General features: G+C 35.6%; 1 protein-coding gene across 1 annotated transcript in view; it reads left to right on the forward strand.

Annotated features, from left to right (window-relative positions):
* LOC122790842 (lipocalin-like) overlaps nucleotides 1-15,724 on the forward strand; it is a 64,915-nt gene extending 49,191 nt beyond the window's left edge. Inside the window, exons 6-7 of the mRNA XM_044058480.1 lie at nucleotides 13,461-13,486; nucleotides 15,558-15,724. Coding sequence (XP_043914415.1) covers nucleotides 13,461-13,486; nucleotides 15,558-15,647 — 116 coding nt within the window. The 3' untranslated portion in view covers nucleotides 15,648-15,724. The remainder of the gene's footprint in view (nucleotides 1-13,460; nucleotides 13,487-15,557) is intronic.
* The last annotated feature ends 605 nt before the right edge of the window (nucleotides 15,725-16,329 follow it).

Here is a 16,329-nt window from a genome sequence, read left to right on the forward strand (position 1 = left end):
TAGTGGGTCTGTGGCTCCTGGGGTCATAGTCTGTTTCTAGGCTGTAATTGAAAAGTGACTCAAGTGGTCATATTTCAAGCAATTTAGGAGGCAAACAGGGATATTGTTGGACCCCACTGAGACTGTGTTTCAGCCTTACTGAGCACTGCTATGACCTGCTGATAGATGGGAGGGGGGTTATGCTGGTAGGGATTGCACAAGAGGTGGCAGGGGGGGTTAAAATTTGAGATGAATTTGTCAGCCAACAGATTCCCTATTTTACTCTGCTTAGTGATGCTGGTATCATTTACTACCTGCACACTGTTGAGTGTTACCTTTGAGGTTTCAGACGGTTGTAGAAGGCCATGTGGTTGTCTCAAGCCTAAGAAGCTATCTTGGCCTCATAACTGACCCTGTTAGATTTAATTATTCTCTTTGTTTCCTGTTTAGATTAGGGAGTTCTTGTCATTATGAGAGTCACTGTTTCTGACGGACATTTTTTACCTTTTGTTATATACCCTGTTAAAATTAGGACTCCACCAGTGAGATATGATTTGGAGGCTTGTTTTGTGCTTGCTTCTGGTAGATACAACAGCCTCTATTGCAGCCATTTACATGTTTCTACAATGCTTGTGTGAAAAATTCTGTATAGGCTGTTGTGAACTCTGGTTTGGGTGGGACATTACCATTTTGACAAACTGTCACTTAAAAGGACGTAGCATGCTTTACAATAGTTTCTACCTGTAACTGGTTTTGGTGGGTTTTCCAAGTTGATTTTTATTTTGAATGAGATGGCTTTGTGATCCAAACTCACCAGGGTGGACATGACATGGGGGGGGGGGGTGCAACTCTCTCCCATATTGCTGAGAACAAGGTCCAGTTTTGTTTGAACCTCTGGTTGAAGTGCACACTAACTGATTAAGGGCATTTATGTTAAAGTCCAGGAAACCCTGCGCTTGCAAGTTGGTGGCAGCGTATGTTTTCCAGTCTATAAAGGGGTAGTTAAAGTCTCCCATGAATAGAGTGCTTGGTTGGATTGAGAGCGCCTCCAGCAGGTCTAGACAAGAACTGGAGGATTCTTGACAGATGGTGACCTATAGAATGCTAAGATATGTAATGGACTCTATTTAAGATGATGTGCACTTGTATTAACGCCAGAGTATCATTCTGTTTAACCATCTTTGTGGTATAGCGGTCACTAATGTAGAATAGAGAGCTCTGTACCTTTTGTAATTGTCTGTACAGCTGATTATCTACGTGTGTGTGGAAGGCACTGTAGCCTTTCACTGCTGCAGTACCGTTTACAGAGTTAAACCATGTCTCAGTAATGGCACTGGTGTCTATATTCTCTAAAGTGAGGAGATCTTGTAGTGTGTTGATTTATTTGTTGAGGTTCCTAGCACTGAAAAGTAACCCCTTTAGGTTCTTTTAGGTTTTATTTGCTATATTGGTTGATTTATCACAATGGCATTGCCTAAACAAGACTCTAAGGGGGTTGGATACAATTTAAGCCAAAATCCAGAAGCCCAAGAGGGACAGATGCAAGCCCATCTTTGGCAAAGTAACATGGTCTCTCGACCATGTCCTGCCATGCTGACCGATATTGAATCCTCCTGGATAGATACCAGAAACTAAGCCAATTGTTAAAATCCATCTTTTTTTTTTTTTTTGTTCATACGGTAGCATCATCCTTGATGAAGGTAGATTGCTGCTCAATGTAAGGCACATACCAGTCTGAAACATTTAGAGAGGTCCATAATCTCTCTCTTCATGTCTCAGATCATTTACTCCCAACATGGATTATTACAGAATTATATTGGTAGATGTGGTGCAAAGACCTGAGTGCATGTGTAACTTGGTGGATCCTGGCTTTAGATAAGCAAGTGACTGTAAAATTCTTCTTGTCCAGTCTGGTAAGTGGGTCATCTGTTTGTTGTACAATTGTTTGTTTGCCTTATGGGCTTTATTTTCAGCGGTGCATTGGGTGTAGGCTTATGTGCGGTGTTTAGTGTTGCTTTTAGTGTATGCTTTACAGATTGCCGAGGACAGGTATTGTTTTCTTCTTGTTGCTCTATTTGTAAAGATTTAATTTGATTGCTGAAGCTGTTTTTTAAACTGTTTTGATGACTTTGTGGATTAAAGTGTCACAGGCATTATATCATTAGAATTTAAAAATGAAATTGAGGTAATTGTGGAAGGAGAGATGGAAAGTGATGTACACAGACCCTCCTTGGAAGTAAAGATGATGATTAAAAGGAATACCAGGAATGAATGTAGAAAAAAGTGGATTTATTTTGCAGATTATGCAGCATTTAAGGCATCTGTCTACACTGCGCTAAATAAAAGAAACACAGGAAGTTGAGGATTCAGAGATGGTGCGTGAGGAATATGCCACATTAGCATTTAAGGAAAAAAGAGGGGAGCACGAAAAAAGATACTGAAACATACAGAAATGGCATGTGTAGAACAACTGGGTCCACTACATGACAAGGCACAAATAAGAGATCTGACATTATTTTGTGTGCTGGGAGGTACAGAAAGTATAAACTTTTTAGGCCTTGTACCAAAAAAATTACACACTGGCCTGGGTTTACTAAGCAATCCTTAGGTACGGAGACAACATATTAGCATATTAGTGGCCATTAGCTATGGTGATGCAAATATATATGTGTGTGTGTGTGTGTGTGTGTGTGTGTGTGTGTGTGTGTGTGTGTGTGTGTGTGTGTGTGTGTATGTGTGTGTGTGTGTGTGTGTGTGTGTGTGTGTTTATATACATGTACAGATGGACAGATAGATATTTTCTGCTTACTTGAATTCAACACTTAAGACAACTCCCAGGCTGACCTGTCATTCTGGAATCATGAAAAAGTTTTACTTGGTAACCAATCAACCCTTGACTTACTAAGGGTCTTAGTAAAAGAATGCATACTAAAGATTCAACTACACTGGATAACACTTTGGGGTTAATATACTCATTCTAGTGCTGCAGGGGGCTGTGCCCTTTGTAACTCCAAATGACATGAAAATTAACTCCCTGGAATAAACAGATCATAGGAAAATAATTAGCCAATTGCTTTAAATGGAATTTTAAATGTGTTGTAGTACAAAATTGCTGTCATTCATGCACAAATGCAAACATACATGTTAAATGATCAGCACACAAGATAAAATAAAACATGCTGACAATTCATAAAATTAATGAAACCCAGTAGATCAAAAAAGGAACATTTATTTTCTGATCTATAAAACATACCCCTACCAAACATTCAGATCATGGTAGGGTACAATGGCTTTGGTTAGCATGAATTAGTAAATAGGTCAGGAGAACTACCAACTTTTCCTGTCATGCTTAAAATGCAGACCCAAGCCCTTTGATAAAACTGTGTATAAAATGTGTGTTGTGCAGATGAAATGTTAATAAATCTGAAGAAGCCGTAAGAGACCACCAGACTGAATTATCATTCAAATGAAAGCCTATTGGAAACATGATTTGAGTATAACAAAGGATTTGGCTCAGACAGACACAAACAGAAATGCTGAAATATAAAGGAGCTCCACAATTAGAGTTTTAAAAACTGTATGTATTATTCCATATGTCAGCAAAGCATTTAAAATCAAATAAGCTATTAATAAATTCTGGCACATTTTTGAAAAATGATTCCTTTTTGAGTGCTTGGTTTTCAAGTTGGTTTGAAAAAGTCTTTGGAAATTAATTTTAATAATACCTGCTTTTGTGATGGACCTAAGGGGTCATCATCTTGTGGGAACTGTTCCCACTGTGTAAGTTTGTAATGTCAATTATACAATTCCTCCCCTAAAACGTGCACGCTGATTGGCCAGCCCAACCAGCGTGCCCGTTGTAAATCCCTCAATATACTAACGGAAAAAGGTCCGGTCGCCCGGACTTCTTCCGTTAGTATAAAACACTGTCTCGCTATGTTAAAAGAGTTTAACATAGCGACACAGGTTTAAAAAAAGCAACGGAGATCTCCGTTGCTTTTTTTAAAGCTGTCTCGCTATGTTAAACTCCTTTAACATAGCGACACAGTGTAAAAGCAATGGAGATCTTGCAATCTCCGTTGCTTTTTAAATGGGTTTAACATGTCGGACGGAAATATCCGTTGCTTATATTAAATGGGCTATGTTAAACCCATTTAACTTAGCGAGACAGTAAAAAAAAGCAATGGAGATCTTGCGTTCTCCGTTGCTTTTGCCCAAAGTTCTGATGTACTGCGCAGGCGCGCAGTACATCAGAACTGCCTCAGAATACCAGACAGCTGCGGAAGGGCAGTAAAGAGGCATTATACAATGCCATTATTTAAGAAAAGTAATTATTTCTTTTCTTAAATAATGTCATTGTATAATAGCAATAACCCACTTCTGGGTGTGGGTAATGCTGGATTTACCCACGGTTGGCTTTGTTTGGTCCCTAAGGCTTCGCCCTCAGGACCAAACCACGCCAACCGTGGGTAAATACAGCATTACCCACACTCAGGCGTGGGTTATTGCTATAACATTTTATACCAGTTAGCAGTAAAAACAGCTCCGATTCACCATCTAGTAACAAGCAGTACAGCATGGATTGTATACTTGGTGGTATACAGTTGCACAGCATTTTATGTCAGTCTCTCCTCTAGAGTGTTGAAACAATGCATTTCCTTTCACATGAACAACTGCAAATGAGGACCAGTCCCCTTGATAAAATATAAGCACATAATGCATTATTCACTTTCAATTCCATTGATAAACTATTGGGCAGTCTTCATAACAGTGACTGAAATACTGTCTTGGCTAAAAAAAATGTTTTGCTCCTTTAGGCAGCTTATATCCATTTTGTAACATGTTTAAAATATAAAATCTGAGTGCTGCAGATTGTTAATAAAGATACTGTGATTATGGGTTGTTGCAGTTCAGTTTTTGCCATATACTGATTGCATGTAATTGCATGAGGGAGAAATATTTCATTGGATTTTGCAGTTTTATTAACTTATGTATTTTTGGTAAAATTAAAGGAAGAACATGATACCTGAAAATACTTAGTGTTCATATTTAAAAAAATGTTTTATTACTATTTTTCAAGTGGATGCATTTTATGAATTATATGAATCATGTCACTGCTGGTACCATAAATTACCCATGAAGGATATGATGGAGTATAGGTGACCCTAAGGAAGTGATATAAAAAAACTTGTCTGCTGTTGTGTTCTTTCATCCTTAAAAAATCCAGTTTGAAATTATTTTGAGTGCTGGCACTGGTGTGTACATGAATTCATCCTGCTGAAGTTCATTGTCTTAAAACTGAAACAAGTTATCGCATTAGCAAAGTGAAATGTCATCAAATAAAATTCACAAACACTCAGAACTACTGAATTTAAAAACTTTAGTATCAGTGTATGAACTGTTTTATTAAGAATTACCACAGAATATAATGAATGTTACAAGGTCGGTTCTATCACACAAGGTAGCTCCAAATAGGCAATTCTGAACAAGAGCCAAAATGCAGCAGCAAGCCCATAACAATTTTGGCTATCTTCCTGAAGAAAAACATACTTATTTACACAAACACTACATGCTTTTTCCCAAAAATAAATTTTTCTTTGTTGTTCTGTATCATCACAGCTGCAATAATTTAAAAGAAGTTTTTTTTTTTTTTCACAATTTGCCTTGTTTTTGGAAAAGGAATACACTCCAGTAGTACAGGGGACGGATACAGATTATTTCCATTTGTTATCCAAAATTATGGATTTCACTATAAATACAAAAACACTGCTAGTCATCTTGGATGTAAAATATTCAGTTATACCTGACTATGTATGCAAATCTTTATAGAAAAATGGTCATTAGAGCAAGAGCAATCTGCTGCAAAATGGGTTATCACCATTCTCAGTATGTTAGATTTAGTATTCCAAACCATTTCTTTGTATTTGGTGGGAGCTTCTACAAACATAAAACAGCAATGGTTATGGAGCCAGTGACAGCCCCAAGTTATGCAAATACAGGGTCATTAGTACAAGGCTACATGCTCTTGCAGGCCATTTTAAACCTAGACAATATTCCTTATGGGGATTAAATTAACCTACCCCATTTTGTTTTATATTGGTCTTACCCAGCCTGTGGGTCTATAATTAAATAACTGGGTGTATACTCCTTGTATGTAAATTTTTCTTAATGTGGACGTTTGTCCACTGATGAAGTTGATACAAGTCCTGGATTAAATGCTAGAAATTGTATAAAACTTGTATTAAAAATGAAATATTTTAGATAACTTATAAATAAATATATATGTCTATATATATATATATATATATATATATATATATATATATACATATACATACACACACAGACACACAAACCACACACACCCATATTGCAATGTCTCCCTCCATTTTGTTTTAAATGTTTAACAGTTTCAATGAATGATTTGATTGATAAAATCGGTTGAAAGAACAGCATTTAAATGGTTAGATTTTGATTTAATATGTTACAGCTTGATAAAGCATCTTGAGGAAGTGTAGAAGCTCATTGTATTCTGAATAATAAATAGCACTTGTCAAGTTTTTTCTGTGGTCCCTGGAGCCAGTTCTTTTTAATTATAGCCTTGTTGTACCTGGCTCAGATTTACCAACTAGAGCTTTCCTTTTTCTGTTGTACATTTGTTTCTACAGGAACGTGCTTGCAGGATGCTGAGAATATTCCTTTGAATGCTCACTCACCTTCATTATTTACATAAAGAGCTACTAATGGAGATTCGCTACAATGAAGACTGTGTGGCATTTTAGATATTAAAGACACTCCATTACTTACATCAACATCTATTGCAGAGATGTACTCAGATGAATCTGAGATTATGGAATAAAAAGGTTTTAATACACTTATGGAAAAGTCATAGCTGAACAAGAGAATGAAATGGTAGTGTCTTAGCTTTGAAGCTTGCACTCAGTTTAAGATTGTACTAAGCTATTTACATATTTTGAAGATGCCCACCTATGGCAAGTCTCATCCAGATCTCCAAAAGAAATGGCAAGCACTGAATATTAAATTTAGCACTGAATATATGCTTTTAATGAATGAATACTTAAAGCTCTTGAAGAATAAATTAAAAGACGACATTGCTGTAGTACAGAATAAAATATTCAATCATTCCAATTATCACAGAATTGTTTGCACATATGAAAAAATGCTAGATCATATTATTATTTCTAAACAATAAGTTGCTGTCACTAAGGAAAGAAAGTTTAAGAGAAACTGTGATGACTTTAAAAAAAGAGCATGCATTTTCTTGGACACACAAGGAAAGGTATGATGTACCTTCATTCTAAAGTAAAGAAAATGGAAGAGAACACATTACAGATGCGGTTACATCACAGAATTCTAAATGACAAACATGTGGATGCAGATTTTGTATCGGCACTAGATCCCCTGGATTTTCTGATATTACAGAATGCACCACTACTGATAACGCAATGATGCACAAGCAAACAAGGAGAAAGAGGCAGGAGATGAGGCCGAGGAAACCAGGGACCAGTAACACAGATGTAGAGAGTAGAGAAGGTAACCTCAAGAAACCACGTAGTTCTGAATTTATCTTAACATTGTTCAACAGAAATGCAATATTCTTTATCGAGTAAAAGTTTAACCATCTTACCAGTGATGAATGGGAACATCTCTGACTTCTTAACAGCACTGATATTATTCACAAGACAACTTAATTTAACATAACCTGAAGTGACAAACAAAAACAAGAATTTTCATAAACAGGGTGCATTTATCACTTTAGCACGGCTCAAGATTTTGAACAAGCTTGTGAGAATGACTTGTGTGAACTTTTTTCAATAATGACTACAAGAGAAATTTTATAACTTGAACAATGATGAACAACAAGCTTGATTTTCCCTCATGTCAAATCAAGACATGTTATTTAACCAGCTGACCAAGGGGGGCGGGGGGATAGTTACAATGGATAAAATAACTTGTATATAGAGTATACAACTTTTACCACCTGATTCTCTTGTAAATAAAAATACTACTAAAGGAGATTTAAACATTTGAAAAATGCATATATATATATATATATATATATATATATATATATATATATATATATACATACAAACACACATATTTATACATATATACATAAATATACATATATATATATATATATATACACACACATATATATATATATATATATATATACATACATACACATATATATGCATACACATATATATATATATATACATACATATATATATATAAAATGTATTTGAATAATTACTTAAATTTTGACCTTTTTAATTTATTTTCATGTACCCCATCCTGTCAAACCAATTTATTATGGTCTCCGAAAAATACACAAAGATAAGATAAATCCACAAATCAAACCAACTGCTTCAGCAAGAGGGTGGTTAACTCAGTCCATATCATGCTATATAAGAAATGTATTAAAAGAGGTTTTGAAATTTTGATTAAGCCACCTTTACGAAAGTAAAGATTTTTTTGCAACTATATGAATGGTGTCAAATGAATGAACAGACAGGGTATACATTTGTGATGTTGGAGGTTTATTCATTGCTCATTGATATAGTCAATGATATTGGCACAAAATATATTACACAATATCTATCTATATACATATAGAAAGAAGTTGCAAATAGCAAATAATGGGGCATCAGTGGCACTACTGTACTAACTTCTGGAAAGTGACTCAGTAAGTGGCATAAAGAAACTATATCAGGTTGCAAAGCAAAGACAGAAAAATGAAGATAGTTAGACACCCTTCATAAGGAATGCCAGTAACAACCTGCTCACCAGTCCAGAGGACATCAAAGGCAGATGGGAAAGAGCATTTCCAGCAGCTTCTGAATGAAGAAAACCCCACAGAGGCTGTACTGCCCCAGAAACAGCCTACAACGAGAGAAGAGGAACCCACCCTATAAGTAGTAAGAATAGCACTAAGGAAGATGAAGTCAGGGAAAGCAGCAGGCTCTGATGAGGTCACAGCAGAGATGATAAAGATGTTGGCTGAAATAGGGGAGAAATGGCTCCTGACAGTACAAATAGCAGTGTGGAGTGAAAGGCGTATCCCAAATGACTGGAGAATAGGCATACTCATGCCAGTGTACAAGAACTAAGGTGACATCCACAACTGTGGGCAGTACAGAGGCATCAAACTCCTACCATATTGCATGAAAGTTCTGGAGAGGGCGACTGATAAACGGATCCGCAGAGTAGTAGAATGTAAGATGGGAGATTGGCAGTTTAGATTCAGATCAGGATGCAGAACTGACCCGATGTTTGCACTGACACAGATACTTGAGAAGAAGCTGGAGATGAGGAGCGTGTCCAACAGGACATTCCTAGACTTGAATAAAGCATATGACAAGGTCCCAAGAAAGCTGATCTGGGCAGTGCTGTGGTGGTTTGAAGTCCCAAAAACATTGGTAGAATTAGTACAGGCTATGTACAAAGACTGAATGACTCAAGTACAGTGTTCAGCCTCACAAAGCGGTTCCCAGTGGCTGTGGGTGTACATCAGGGTTCATCTCTGAGCCCACTGTTGTTCACACTGATGATGGACTACATTAGCAAACAGGTTGGAGGGGACGGATCAACAAAGCTGCTGTATGCAGACAATGTGGCAGTGCAGGCAGACTCTGAGCTAGAACTTCAACAAAGGATAGGAGAATGTAATGCAAATCTGAAGGCACATGGGATGAAACTAAGCACAGATAAGACAGTTGTTATGGCAGCAAATTGGGGAAATCAGAAGAAGCTGAGAATAGAGATAGAAGGGAAGATAGTGGAACAAGTAAACATCTTCAAGTATCTGGGAGGGGTAGTTGAGAAGGATAGTCTGAATGAAGAGGCCATAGCTAGAATCAGAAGGGCTGCAGCCAACTGGCATATAGCATCAGGTATAGTCTATGAAGGAAGAATGCCAAATAAGGTGAAAAGTAAGGAGTTCATGACAGTGTTGCGACGAGTACTACTGTATGGTACAGAAACCTGTGCAGTAAAGGTAGAACAGCTGAAGAAGCTAGAGGTGATGGAAATGAAGTGCCTGAGAAAGGTGGTAGGATGCACACTGTGGGACAGGCGAAGAAATGAGGACATAGGAGCAGAAGCCAAAGTAGCTCCAACTGCAGGAAAGATCAAAGAGAACAGATTACGGTGGTTTGGGCATGTGTAGAAAAGCAGAAGACAATCTGGTGAGGAAGATTTGAGACAGACAGGAAGAAGGTAAGAGAAACTGAGAACATCCAGCAAAGAGGTGGATGGATTGTGTGGAAGTTCTGCCACAGTCAGGCATGAGTGTTGAAGAAGGCAGGAGAGTGGCACTGAATCGAGAGTCGGCGACAGTTAACACGATATCTCGACCCCATGTAGAGAAATGGGAAAAAGGGGGCTGATGATTATCTATATACACGTGTGTGTGTGTGTGTGTGTGTGTGTGTGTGTGTGTGTGTATGTGTATATATATATATATATATATATATATATATATATATATATATATATATATATAGTAAACGTACTAATAGTAAAATACAATTTGCGAACTTTTAAGAGAAAGCACTCAAAAGTATTCGTTTGAAAAAAGGCTATACTTACAAAAACAGGGTGTAGAAAATGGGTACATCATTAGTGAAAACTTATGCTAATATTGTTATGGCAATGTGGGAAAATAATATGTTTATTCAGAGAGAAAAACTTATTGAATTCATATTTTTATAGAACATTTGTTGATGACAGATTTATAATTTGGGGCAGTGATGATTCAACTTTTGAAGAATTTCTGATAAACTTTACAGCAAGTGTATGTTTTCTGCACTTTAAGCAATCTTTTTAATTATACACGAACTTCTTAGATATTAGCTTGGAAAAGATAAGTGATTTTCTTAATCCAAAAGTCCACATTAAGGAAACAAAGAACAATTATATAAGTTGAGTATGCACCCAGAGTTTGTTTTTAACAATATATCAAAAGTTGAAATGTTACCAACATCCAGACTAAATACTAATGACGAAATGTTAGATCTCAAGAACAAGGGTTATGAAGAAATTAATTTAAAGGAGGAAACTTGACATACCATAAGTAAACCAATCTTTTTCGGACGGGAGACAATCTAGTAGTACAAGAACTGTGAATGAAAAAAGATGAGATTTACTTTATTATATAATACACACAAATATAGCTAATAAATTATTTAGACACTGGCATATTTTAAATACTAGAGAATTAAACAAGTATACAAGTGATAAAACCCTATTCAGCTGTACGAGATGTATGCATTTAAAAAAGAAATTGTGTTATAAGGAACAAGATGTAACTAATGGTTTAAGAGAATGTCAAAGGAAAGGTATATTTTCTTGTAGAAATTGTATTTTTTGTAAAAATATTTTTAAAAGCAATATATTTACACACCCAGTTACTAAACATATAAAGTTACAATTTATGTTTAGATTGTAATACTATGTTTTTAATTTACATTTCTCTGTTTCTTCAGCCTTCTATATTAGAAAAACAAATAGGAAATTAAAAAAATGGATTTGCAATAATTTATCAGAGATACAAAGGAAACTTGATAGTAATGTGTTATACAAACTTATATGTGAAACAGACGAGACACTTTTTGAAGTACTATGAACGTAAAAAAAAGAAAGTCCCCCTCAGTTTAAGGGGAGAGGATTTGGTGTCCAACACTGAGCATTTATAATATAAATGTATAAATAGATTAAGAGCGGACAGAAGTCCTGGATTAAATGCTATAAATAGTGTGAAATCAATATTGAGAGAAATATTTTAGAGTGTGTGTGTATATTTATTTCACATTTGTTAACCAGGTTAGTCCAATTGAGTTTGAAAACAAACCCATTTTCAGTGGAGATCCAAGGGGAAAAAGCCCCATCAAACATAAGTAAAAGAAAATGACAATATATAAATAATGATCACAAAGTGTGTGTGTGTGTATATATATATATATATATATATATATATATATATATGTGTGTGTGTGTATATATATATATATATATATATATATATATATATATATATATATATATATATATATATATATATATATATATATATACACACACACATACACACACACACACATATATATATATATATATATATATATATATATGCACACACAGTCTACAAGCTCAAAGTTTCACTGAAATGATTGAGACTAAGATCAAAGTTGAAACTTCGAAATTGCAATAAAAAACATTAAGTTTTTGCAGGGGGCTAGCCCCTCTGCACCCCATGCTAAAAATATACATCAATGCTGAGATTGCACTACAGAGAGGAAAACAGTAAATTTCCTGTTCCACCCTGTACAGTGAACTCCATTCAAAATGCCCGCATTTTCAAAACTTCACTCTTATGGTCTCAACCATTTGCAGTTCAAAATTTTGAAACTTTGAGCTTGTGAAGGGAATATATATATATATATATATATATATATATATATATATATATATATATATATATATACACATACACACACATATATATATATATATATATATATATAAAACACATTGTAATGTCTATTTTAATTCTTAATTTTTAATTGTTTGAACAATTTGATTAATTGATAAATTGGTTGAATCAACAGCATTTAAAGTGTTAGCTTTTGATTTTGTGTATTACAACTTGATAAAGCATCTTGTATTTTGAATAAAGGCATTTTTCAAATTTTCCATGCTTCCTTATTATTACATTTTAAGGAGACAATGAAGCCTTTTGTCAATTTGTTTTAGTGATTTAAACAACTACTGTGACTTCTTTAATGAAAGCTTAATACGCAGTATCTATATTAGCAGTTAAACATGATCGCATTTTAATATTTTCTAACTAATAATAAGCAGTACAGGTTTTAAGGCCTCATTAATGCAGTGCTGAACCTTTTTCATAAATGCAAGAATAGATAGACTCACCATAGAACTGTAGCAGAGTATAATAACGACATTAACTACATGGCCAGAGGATTCCATTCATAAAGGTAATATGGTAAACAGTGTGTCACTGATTCTGATTGTAGCTTTCCATCTCTCATCAGTACAAGGCCCAAAAATGGAATTCGACTATGTCCTGAAAAATGATGGTTCTCTTTCAACTCGAGAAATAAATTCATCCCAAACATTCTGATGTCTTTGGAATAATGACTTTTTTTTTCATTATAATAATGTAATTTCCTTGGAACAACAAATGGAAGGAACTTGCACTCTTCTTTCTGAAACCCTAAGAGCAAGGTGTGTTTTAAAGCTGTTGTTCATATGGGGTAACTTGCTTGCACAAATTGTCGTGTGAGCATGCACGCACACACACACACACACACACACACACACATATATACCTTTGCATCTGGTATGTATACTGACAAAAATTTAAAACTAAATGTCTTAAAATATCTGTGCATTTAATCTGCCCTAACTTTTTTCTTTATTTTGCTTCACAGGACACTGCTCCATAGGCTTTCCACAAGTAAGTAGAACACGTTGCAATTTTATTGTCAGACAAATTTTGCAGGTCAGATTTGATCTGCTGTATTTTCAGTGCCGAACTGTCTTGATTTTGTCACAACAATGCAACAAACTAATGCATTTTAATATAACATCAGTGGAGCTACGAATGCATCTTTGTTAATGACATTTCTAATCTCAGCACTTGTAATGAAAGCGATCTCAATTCGTAGTACATTCTTGTTTTGCATTAGTCCAAATGCTAACACCTCAGGCAGCAAGACCATTTGGCTGGTCTTCTTTCTTCTAGCATATGAAATATAAGGCTAAAATATTTTATGTATTTATTTTCATTTGTTAACCAGGATAGTTAAACTGTGTCCAAAGCCTCTTTTCAGGAGGATCCTGGGAGGAAGTCCAATATGCAGTTTACAATATACTAGTGACGAACATGTAATACTTATTCCAGCCTAAATATTTTTTGACCTATTCTCAGTAGAGAAAACATGCACAAGCACACCTGCATGCTGTCACACTGAAAATGAAACTTGCTTAAGTATCCTGAAGTATTTTACCATTTTCTATTACAATAACATAACCATAACATAAGTTTTGTAATAATGCACTTCATAATTCTTGTAACTTTTATTTTCTCCAGTACAGCATGGTTCTAGAATTTTGCTGTAAGAGTTCTAATGTTGCTCCATTTTCACTAATAACTTCTAACCCTCAGGCACACAACTTTGGTTATCTTAACAACCTAGGGAACCAGATTATTTATAATTATACAACGACCCCCTATTAACATTCTAAAATGTGCACGCTGATTGGTCAACGTGCATGTTGTAAATCAGAGTTATACTAATGGAAAAAGGTCCAGTCACCCGGACTTTTTCCATTAGTATAACTCTTTTTAAAGCAATGGAGAACGCAAGATCTCCGTTGCTTTTTACACACTGTCTCTCTATGTTAAACGAGTTCAACATAGCGAGACAGCTTTAAAAAAGTAACGGAGTTCTTCCTATCTGCGTTGCTTTTTTTTTAAAGGTGTCTCGCTTTAAAAAAAGCAAAGGAGATTCTCAGTTGCTTTTTTTAAAGCTCTCTTGCTATGTTAAACTCCTTTAACATAGCGAGACACTTTGTAAAAAGCAACAGAGATCCTGCTTTCTCCATTGCTTTTGCCCACAGCTCTGATGTACTGTGTAAGCATACGCATGCGCAGTATATCAGAACTGCCGCAGAATACCAGACAGCTGCAGAAGGGTACCAAGGAGGCATTAATACAATGCCATTATTTAAGAAAAGTAATTTTTTTTTCTTAAATAATGTCATTGTGTAATAGCAATAACTCACTTGGGTAATGCTTGATTTACCCATGGTTGTCTTTGTTTGGCCACTCGGGCTTCGCCCTCGTGACCAAACCACACCAACCGTGGGTAAATCCAGCATTACCCACACCCAGGCGTGGGTTATTGCTATATTATTGATTATCTGCTCGGCTGACCTGACTCAAGGGTGCCATTTAAAAAGTCAGTATAAAATGCAGGTGTGGCTGGGTGAGAAGGAATGAACCTGGAGGTCAGTATGTGAAACACTATAATTTTTATGGAAAGATTTATAATTATTGGTTTTCTGCTCACCTGACCTGACTCAAGGGTGCCATTTAAAAAGTCAGTCTAAAGTGTAGGTGGCTATGGTGGGAAGGAGCCAAGCTGGTAGTAAAATAACAGAATAATACCTGACGCAAAGTGAGAAGGACTTGTGAAATGGCTGTAAGAAAGAATTGGAAAGCTAGAAAAGCTTTAAATATCTGAGAATTTGATTTAATTGTCCATCTGCTTTCATTTAGGTATCGCAAATTAATTCCTAGGCCATACTTGAAAATGGGTGACCAAGTTAAAAGTGGTTATCTGATTATCAAATGTAAATAAATACATGAAATATATTAATACAGCTGAGCTCTAGAAACAATATAGTGTCAAATAATTCTGAAACTGCTTAATGCCAGCAGAGTGAACGGAAAGCTCTTTGGGTTATAAACAGCGAAGTACCTTTCAAAGATGCTAACAGTTTTTTTTTTTTTTACCTTACAGAGATGGTCAGTGCATTGTGAGGACTACAGCTGTGTGACAAGGCCACTGCAAGGCCTGTTTTACTATGTACTAGATGCTATTATTTCATAAGCATTCCGAACACAATCTGGTTACTGAACTTGTACAACAGTCAGAAATGTGGATTCAATAAAGTGTTTCAATACATACTTTGAAAGTTTTTTCACTTAAGTTGTTCTGTAAAATATTTTTTCAGTAAATGACTATAGTCATCTTGTGCTAAGAAAACATAAAAAAATGAGAAAGAATACCAAGAAAACAATATAAGGTCAAGGTGATTAGTCGGCTATCAGCTTAAGAGCCATTTTAAGTCTAGCCAGGATTATACCTTATTTCTCAAAATATTGCCAACAGTTGTCAATACCCAAAGGAATTTCATGGTTATGATACAGGCTTATACACATCCAGAGCTGTTCCTGTCCATTAAGAACGTACATGCCCAAACCAGGGGTAAATTTGCAATTTTCCATCAGTTGGTCCAAAGTTATGTTTGGACAAGGTTAAGAACGAGCTTTGCACATGGATAGAAAGCCTGTTCTAGAGATGGGGTAAATCTTTGAGACATAAACCTGTCCCTCCTACATGAACTTTTTATATCGCTGATGAGGTTTAGGTCCTTAGAATGGGTATTTCTGATGCTGTCTGTTTTAAGAATTTGCAACAGATCCAACAGTGTGAGATCAGAAGATGCCTTGTAGGCTAGGCATAAATCACCACACAGCAGTCTATAGGGGACAGTAGAAAGACAGGATTC

This window comes from Protopterus annectens, chromosome 16.part0, assembly GCF_019279795.1.
Source record: "Protopterus annectens isolate FY-2018-M chromosome 16.part0, PAN1.0, whole genome shotgun sequence".
In the NCBI taxonomy this organism is placed as follows: Eukaryota; Metazoa; Chordata; order Ceratodontiformes; family Protopteridae; genus Protopterus; species Protopterus annectens.